General features: G+C 36.4%; 1 protein-coding gene across 17 annotated transcripts in view; it reads right to left on the bottom strand.

Moving 5' to 3' along the window:
* Positions 1 to 9,704, bottom strand: part of ADAMTSL3 (ADAMTS like 3) — a 215,349-nt gene that overhangs the window by 53,997 nt on the left and 151,648 nt on the right. For all 17 annotated transcript variants that reach the window (XR_002441939.1, XM_021407714.1, XM_021407716.1 and 14 more), the window contains 5 exons: positions 9,036 to 9,174; positions 7,369 to 7,419; positions 3,035 to 3,239; positions 2,024 to 2,171; positions 522 to 606 (listed from right to left, as the gene is read on the bottom strand). Coding sequence is in view for 16 of the 17 variants with exons in the window: in XM_021407714.1 (XP_021263389.1) it covers positions 522 to 606; positions 2,024 to 2,171; positions 3,035 to 3,239; positions 7,369 to 7,419; positions 9,036 to 9,174 (628 nt within the window). In the remaining variant the exon portion in view is untranslated. The remainder of the gene's footprint in view (positions 1 to 521; positions 607 to 2,023; positions 2,172 to 3,034; positions 3,240 to 7,368; positions 7,420 to 9,035; positions 9,175 to 9,704) is intronic.

Raw genomic sequence — 9,704 nt, 5'->3', positions numbered from 1 at the left:
CTGTCTTTCACACACACACGTGTACGTAAAACGTCACAACTTATCCCCACCCACAGATTTTGCTCAGCTCAGAGACCAGCAGGTTTTTCTCTCTTCCTTTACGCACCGGTCTCTCTCCCCCAAGAAAATTCTGGCAACTCTAGAAAGAACTTCCTAGTTTCTGATAAAACCATTAGCTTCTTCAGGTAACAGCACACTGGGATAAAACTGAAAATATTTACTATACATTTGATGAAATGCGTCTAAGCGCATTAATTTAGTCTTAATTAGTTGAAGTTAATATCACTTCACATTTCTTGAGTGATATAGGAACACTATCAGTAGAGTAGCTTAGCTCTAATTGATCCAAAACAGGAGCTCTAGAAGCAAAGCTGTGGAGAATAAAATTAGGAACAGCTCATAAGTCAACTCATCTCTAAGGCGGGCCAAATGTCAAAGCAAACTGCAGAGCAACAGTCATTCCAGATCATCTGCAAAACATGCTGGAAATATTTCTTCACTCTTAAAGACAATGTACTTACGTTGGCTCTTCTGAGACTGCTCTGGTCTCCTCCATTTCATGTGCCTGTTTAAACCATGGTAATTTTGCTTCCACAGGACTTTTTTCTGGTAGTGAAAAAATAAACAACACTAGGCAATTCCTCCAAAAGCGAGGTGAGAAGTAGATTTTACCATCATACACTTTACTATTTCACATTTTACACTGCCTATGAATCTATTTATTCAAGTTTTAGAATAAAGATATAGTGGATAATGAAACATCATTTATTAGGATATTTCCATCCTTACACCGCTTTTTACTGAGAGATTACCAGCAATCTGATTTTAATTCCGATTTAATCTTTCATTTCTTCTCTATATCTTCCCCAAGCAGGGGCATTTTCTATTGCACTGTAGCTTATCTTTCAGTGTAATGGATTATCACCATAATGTAAGTTTACAGCTGAACCAATCATAAAGTTTATAAGCCAGAACAAAGGAAAAATATGTTGTTCTCCAGATGGACTGTCTTCATTAGAAGACAGTGAGATGAATTATTTTTGCTCATCAAGTTAGCTAGCTTTACCAAATATAGAATTCAATACAATAATTAAAAAACAACAACAACAACAATAACTTCTAGCTTTTTTTTTTTGTCTGTCTACATATCCTACACTTCTGTGAAGCTTTTTCCTGGGGCAACATTAGACACCTGAGGATATCTGCCTCCAAACTAAAATCTCAGAAAGCTCTTTAATTTTCAGTGCTGGTTTCCACCTCATGGTTTAACCCTGAATTCTTCATGCTTGAAGAATAGTCTAGAGTCTGAAAACATCCCAAAGAGAAACATTAAGCTGTCTGCAGATAATTTGCACTCTTTCTGAATAAATCTTTACAGTGAATGTCTGAAACATAGTCTTTGAAATAAAAGCTGAAAAGAATGTGAGTAGCACCAACCAAAATTTTCTGGGCACAGAGGGACAGAAATTAGTCAAGGACAAAACATACTACTTCCTCCCAACCTCCACATCTTTGCTTTTCCTTTTACCTTCACATCTACTTTTCTACATCATATCAACTCTTTTAGAGAATATTTGTCAATTCACATAATTGTTACAAACATTTTAAACTTACAAAAAATGTTTATAACTTAATGAACTGAAGAGGTCCACAGAGAAGACTGATAATTTTAACGAGATGCAGATGAACAACGTCCCAGCTGATACATGCAAGCATCATTCCCATTTCAAGTGTTACTGAACAACTCTTCCTTACCATCTTGAACTCATTAATTCTGGTTTTCCCAATCTGACTGAGTGTATAGATACAGTTAGCATGTTCACCTTATGACTGCCTGGCCACATCATCAGCAAACATCAGCAGGACACTTCTAGCACCAATAATTAAAATATCTGTTTCTGTCAAGACTAAAATAAGTCCCAGTAAACTTCAGCTTCTGGCATTTCTAAGAGGTTACTAGGGGCTTTTAATTCTCTTAACAAAAATGTAAAACAATAACAGACTCAGATGAAGTTCCATTTACCTCTTGGCTTGTAACACGGTATTGGCACGATACACTCTTCTTTTATGTGTAGTTTAAGTTGTGGATTACAGCCACCAACATGCTGCCCACGGTGGTCAATGCACAGCACTACACGGTAACGTAAGCCTCGGCCACATGTCACTGTGCACTGCAGGAGATAATGTAACCACCTTATTCTCCCGTTTATTATATTTACAAATACTGATAAAAAGCAAGTTTGAAATACTGACGATATGTTTACTTAAGTGTTTCCAGAATTAATCAGATATCAGAGATGTGACTATGACCTTGCATTTCTGGGTGAATAAAGAGGAGGCTGATGCTTGAAACAATGCTAATTTTTGGAAAGAAAGTGACTTTTTGGGGTTCTGTAAAGCTTATCTGATTGGCAGTAGACTAAAACAGAGGGGTTTGTGTACTGAGAATACACACTCTCAGAGCGGTTATTTTCAGTTTAAGCTGGGTCAGATGAGCTGTGAGAACTGTTTCTCCACTACAAGTCACTGACATCATCTGGATGAACTACGAAATTATAGAAGTGTTGAGCTATCTGACTATCAGATAACTACAGCCAAGATGAGTTGGCTCGATGTCCTTGTTACTATATCAAAAGGTAAGAATGCTGGAAAATCACCCCTACAGACACATCACCCTAGACAGCCATGCCTTCAGCTATTACATGGAATGAAAGATTACATTTATCAAGAACTCAGAAACAAACAACCTGATTGCAAAGGGGTCTGACCTCTCTAATTTCTCCTCTTTGTAAAGCAGGAATTCGAGAGGCATAAATAATTCAATGTTTATTTTATCTACATAGACACATTAGCTTTTTTTGAAAATTATTATCAGGCCAGGCAAATTAGAACAAAATTATCCCATCAAATGCTATGGATTTTGCCTGCATTTTTTTTTCTTGTTGGCCTTTACTCACAAATACATGATAACACAAGATTAAATACTATTTTTTTTTTAAGAAAGGATAATAGTCTAAATTGCTTTTCAACTTACCTGAGACCATTCCATTGCCACCCATTTTGGACAATCAAACAGATTGCAGGTTTGAATGACTTTGGGCTTAGGGGCATACATGCATTTCCATTCTTCCACTTGCAGAATCTCTCCGTGTATGGTCTCCTCTACACACACAAAACTTCTCCTCTGAATACCACCTCCACAGGAAACTGAACATGCAGTCCAAGGGTTATGTTCCCACCTGGAAAAAGGACTAGTAGATTAAAAACAAGGCTATTTTTCATTCTACTAACCTCTATAAAAAAAACTGAAACTTACCTTAATGTAATTAAAACCCACTTATATTTTGTTCCTTAATTTTTACCATACATTTAATATAAATACACTGAATTACAGAGTTATGTTGCATTATTCAAGGCTTAAATTCATGTGCAAAATAAAAAGACAAATAGAACAACAAATTTAAGTAAGATTCACAAACATAACTGAGAATCTAATTCTCATATTTATGTTAAAGTTCCTAAATATACTGAGTTTGATTACTGGAATTATTTTACTGCAGATAGTCTACATCACCTAAATACAGTATTTTTCACAGTTTATTTTTCTTACAATTGTCAGAGAACATGAAGCATACATTATATGAAGTCCAAAGACAAAGACAGAACAGACTGTGCCTACTGAGGACGTTGTTACCCACAGCTGCTCACTACTGCCCACATTGGTGCAGACTACTCTTAAAAATCTGTTCATGAAAGAGTTTTGGGGGAACTCTAATGCTTGTTTTGGGAAAAATCAGCTATTTCAGCTCAAACTGTCTTCATCCTTAAGGACCCTGAACAAATTAAGTTGTGACAGATACCATTTGGCTGGTTACTACTGCAGTTCTGCAAGAGTTTTCTACCTACGTTAAAATGCTATTGAATGAGTTTGTATTCAGTCTTTTCAACCTGCTTCAAGCAAAAGGCAGCTATTCAACCATTTCAGCCACTCCAGGTAACCTACCCAATTTCTCCTGAAGCAAGGAGACACAGAGATTAAGGAAAACTCACAAAGCCCTGCCAACTATCAGAGCTACGGTTTAGCAGCTTCCAGCAGAGAGATGACATACAAACTGGTGGGAAAAAATGTCTTTAATATGAAAATTTACTCACGGTTTTACACCTAACTACAGTAAAGATGGAAACTGCTGTACCATCTGAAGTGAGAATTACATGGACGTGTTTAGGTTACAAGCTTTGTTTCCTTTGTTTTTCAGTCTTAGCATAAATGTATATTTAAGCAATTATTTTGCAACAAAAACAAATCTCAGTGCTCCACTCTTGCTATGCTTACAGATTACAAACCTCTATCACAGCATTTATCTATAGCATCCACTCAGCCCTATGTATTTTTCTCACTCTTTGCCTCTTATTTCCAGCTTTCATTCCACCACCCACTCAAATTAAAGCCAAACTCTGGGAAATAGTTGAGTTTTTGACCAAATTTTATGGTTCATCAGTGTCTTGCTAAAAAATTATTCATCTGACAACTGCAGGGGTTCATGGAGGATTATGAATAAAAAACACATCCATTATGAATAATGGACACACGAACTACAATACCCCACCAAAATCAGTTAATCAAGAGTAACACAGCCATCAAAGAGGAATTCATAATCTCGCAGCAGATGGAACAAAGTACTATAATCCAAGTTAAATTTAAATAATTATTACACATTTTCTGTGATACAGTAGGTAAATCAAGGATACTTTCTGTTTTAAGCAATCCTATGAAAACATATTAATCACGTCTAAGGTCAACAGAAGAATGAGTACAAAACAGAGAGCAAGCCACATAACATTAACCAGAGTATATACTCAAAAGCATTCAGAATAAGGCTGTATGCATAGATATCATATCACTAGTGTAAAATACATTTGAAGAGCAACAGCTACACTTTTCTTTAAATGAATGTCCAGTGTTAAATCATTTTCTTAAAAAAAAAAAAAGAAGAAGAAAAGGAAAGGACAGGGAAGGGGAAAAAAAGAAAAAGCCAGGAACTAAAGAGCAATTAACTGTTCAATGAATTAGCAGCTCATGGATTTATATATGTAAGGCTCACTGTGCTATATGTAATACTAGCCTCACAAGTGTTTATAGCATAAAGTTTTATAGTTGTTTTTCTTTATCTCATCAGTTTCGAACACACTCCAGATCCCATACTCCCATAAGCATTTTCAAGATGGAGTGAGGTCCATGGCTACTGGGGAAAGGGGGGGTCTTGGAAAGGCAGTCAAGGAGATACTTTCCAGAACCCACAGCTGTCAAGGGATTCTCAACAGTCCAACAAGTCTGAAAAAAATGGAGGCATTCCAAAAGCTTTAAAAGAAAATTTTCATCCTGGGAAATTTTTCTATTTATTTCAAAAGAATTCTCCATCTGTAAAAATATTTCAGTGGGGCATTTACAACTCTAGCCACAGGAGAACTCTTTCAAGATCTTGTGGTGTGCACCATGACTTTCCCACAACTTCCTCGTGTGAACGGGCAAGTAGTGGTAAATGCCACAGACTGCAGAGCAGCCCTGCAGATGGCCCTTGTGCTATGTAGGAGGTGTGATGTACAATTGCTGGTCAAGGTAAAGTAGTCTGAACAGCTTTACTCAAGCATATCTACCACACTGGTTTTCTGCCTGCTTTGCAAGAACAGTTTTGGGTTAGCATGTGAACAGGTAAGAAAAAAGAAAGCAGAAAGAAAAGGCAGAAAAAGCCCCATAGAACTGATATAGACTAATACAAGGCAATTACTTTACAGGCAACAACACTGAGAAGAAACACCTCACTACATTGAAGCAAGACTTACATCCACATTGGACCAGATTCACCTCACTGATGCAAGTATTTCAGAAATTTCAGTAAGAAGAGGTGCCTTTACACCTCTGATATGTTTCGTCATGTATCTTCCCAGTGGAAGGAACACAGTGAATCAGTCTGTCCTATTTCTTCTCTTTCCATCCTGACGGCACCAACTCTGAGCCAAGCATGGCCATCCGCTTCCATCTTACAGTTCTTACTCCTGAGCATTGCACAGAAAGACCATGACATCTTCTGATGGTACACAGAGAGGTGTTGAAATGAGGCAGGCCTTTGTCTGCAGTTCTTGATATTTGAAATAAGAGAACCTGCCCACAGCTTTATCGCAGACATAATCCATCTCACCACAGTGTCATGCAAACATGCTGAGCACAGTAAAGCATAGAAAGGGGATTCAATTTCTCTTCCAGCTTGTCTCCAGCTGAGTGGTTCAGAAGATGAAATACTCATGAAAATAAATTGCACTGACTTTCAGAGGAGATCTGAACAAAAAGGAACTGACAGAAGCATTGGCAGAAGAAAAGGAAGGAGAGAGACACAGAACAATTACAGAACTTCACAGGATAAAGATGTAAATGAAAAGATCTCAACCGGTGTATGAAAGCCAGAGTACATCACAGGAGAGCTGATCCACAGCAAGCGTAAATTGTTACAGAAATAAACTTTGACCATTTATACCAGCTGCAATGAGTAGTTCCACTGAGCCACGCAAGTCTATGATTTCATTCTTATTACTTCATATCTTCAGTCATTTAGAAAAATATACATTATTCATTTCACTGTATTCTAAAGCAAAGCTTCAATTGGGATAAATACACATCTAAGTCCATTGACTATAATTCTTTACGTTAACAGTAAGTCTGCCTCAATGCTTTTTAGTACTAACGTCTTTATAAAACATATAAACATTTCAGAGAAGCCTTACAATTCCATGATTGATGGAGATGAAAAAAGAAGAAAAAGAAAATGAATAAATAAAAGGTTTTAATCTGCGCTCTCATGCCTTAATTTTAGTCAGCAGACATTCAGACAACAGAGTATCTTTAAATTGTCATGTCAACCTTGTATCATTAAATGGAGTGTAGGTCTAAATAGTAAAGAATAAGGTCTTTCAAGTGAAGGGAACTGAAGAGTCCTATAACATAGGGAGACCAGTTGTATATGCGAATATATTCACTGCATACATCTTCAGACTAAAAATTTTTCAGTAAAAGAATCTGTACATGAATTTTAAAGGAGATGGTCTTCTCGGCAGTACAGCAAAAGAAGGATGAGGGGAACAACTCTTTGCTCAAGTCTTTCAAGTTGATATTTTCAAGAAGAGCATATTAACCTCTTACTGCTAAGCTAATCGCTCAAAGTGCAAGCTTCAAAATTGAAGTACAGGATTTTTTTATGAGCTTGCTACTTACAGCAAAAAGCATCATGAGACAACAATGATCTAAGTACTCAAACAGTGAATTTACAGTAAAAATTGGGATAACACTGAAACATACTCTGTTCTGATTGTACGTACCGAGGAAGTGGCTGGAAGTGATCATACGGCATGATTTCTTTAAATCCATCACTGTCAACAGAATAAATATTGCAGCATTATTTCTCATATCCAGGGCTCAACACCAACTACATACATACTTATACACGATCATGCTTCAAGTAATTAATTCCCAATGTGAAACAAGGGAATCTTACATTCACTGCATGTTACTTACCTCTGTAGCCAACAATGACTCATATAATCTTAAATTTTCTGGAGGGGGAGAGAGATCTATTCACCACACAGTTTTTCCACTTAATTCCATAAAAAAAAAAAAAAAAGAACGAAAGAAGGAATGTTTCTGCAGAGAACTATATTTTCAGTGATCCTATCTGTGCTACTTTATTAACAAGAAATGCATACTTATATCTGTAATGAAGACCTCTCATGAACATGAGTGGCAGTGAAATAAATGCACTGCGGGATTAATTCCCGATAGGTCTGCATGGTGCTTAGGATCCTTCTAGAGCAGTTTGCTTGAACTGCCAGCATAAAGCCTTTCTTCCAATACTAAGAAATACAGTATTCTATCTAGTAGTAGTCCCCTTTTTCTGTCTGTATATGATAAATTTGAAAGGAAGAAGAATTACACCCTTTCGTTCTCTTATTTTCCCATTTCAACTTTGCAATATTTAGCATCCATTGCCATTAGGCTTTACTGAAGTCTTACCACTCCATAGAGTGATCGGCTCTCCAGGAAAAAGTCTTGACAGCCCGCACATCTATAACTGTTAGAGGTCACTATCAACGATTATGTTCAACAGGAATGAAAGGAAATGGACAGTTGAGCTATAGGAAATGAAAACCATTGAGTGTGTTTCCTTTTTTTCTTCCATATAACTCCAGTTCGTCCAGCTGGCATATTGTTGCGAGGTTCTGGGACTTGATACTGCGATGTTATTTTAAGATTCTTTTAGCACAGCCAGGAAACCTCATCAGACAATCCAAAAGTAAGTTTGAAGTACTGTAGTGCAATTCAATACAATTTATGTATACCATAGCCTTTATAATTTGGCAATAATATCTTGCTGTATCTGTACCACAATTAGTTTAATGATTTTTTTCTATTCTTAATGTAGAAGTAATACTAATAACAAAAACAGTAACAAAAAACATTCACACACACACACACACAAAAGAATAATGACGCCCCAAACTTCAATTATTGTCAACACTGCAGTACAAAAAAGAATGAGACTTTTTGGTAGATAAATGAATAAACCCAGATAAACTACATGCAAAACTTGACTGAGAATTAGAGCCACTGCCTGTTTTTAATGAGAAATTCTGAATAGCAGGATTGATAAAATCCAAAAACAGGTTAACAATCTTTCCTCATAAAACATCACAAAAATCTCATACCAGTGCCACAACACTCAGCAAAATAAAGAATATAGAATTAGCCCTTGAAGAAAGGGCTAAGTGACATTTGTAATATCGGTGTAAAGCAAAATCATGTAATGCACAACACTTAAGAAATACTACAAACCCACTGACAATGGTGCCTGATGCCAGCCTTCAATGCATGCAGTAATCAACCAAGATTGAGTAGCCTTAAAGATTAAAAGAACCCAAATTAATTAAATATGACTGCTTGTTCCTTAGTAAATGACTACACCACATACTTTAATATTTCTAATACAAACCTAGAAGGACAGGGATCCATGTTGCATTCCTTTAGCTTGGGCTTTGGTTTCTTATTTTCCGGATAGTAATGACAATAATGATCAGGAACAACACGCTTCAGACGAATATCCACACATTCAGCAGAATTAAGCTGATAACCTAATGCAGAAGCAAAGTTAAATTGTAATAATGGAGATAAATTAAAGCAGATTTTTCTTTCTCCCTTTACCACTCTCCCCTTCAAATCCCTCCAAACAATGCAGTTCCATAGAGTTAATTTCCAGTATTATTTTTCCTTGGTTTGCTTTTAAAAAAGGAAACACTGCAAAGGAGCATACAGGGCTAGATTTTCATCGAAGGTAATTCAGTGCAACAGTTATGTTAACTTATCCTAATTCTACATGAGGCTCTGACACATTACTCTAATAATACTCCAAGGATACAAGTAAAAGCATACATAAATGTGTCACATGTGACATAATGGAACAGCTCACCTGTCACAAAGCAACCCTACAAAATCATATGGTTCTACTACACATTCCATGATTTATAACAGCCCTCCCCCAAGGAAGAGTTAAAGTGTATGCTAGTGAGAGCTTTATTACATGGTCATGCACGCCGAAAAAAAAAGAAAAAAGAAAAAAAAGAAAAAAGAAAAAAAAGAAAAAAGAAAAAAAAGAAAAAAGAAA

The sequence above is a fragment of the Numida meleagris genome, chromosome 9 (genome assembly GCF_002078875.1).
Source record: "Numida meleagris isolate 19003 breed g44 Domestic line chromosome 9, NumMel1.0, whole genome shotgun sequence".
Classification (NCBI taxonomy): Eukaryota; Metazoa; Chordata; class Aves; order Galliformes; family Numididae; genus Numida; species Numida meleagris.
Note: the sequence above shows the minus strand (reverse complement) of the source record. Positions and strands in the feature narration are given on the sequence as shown.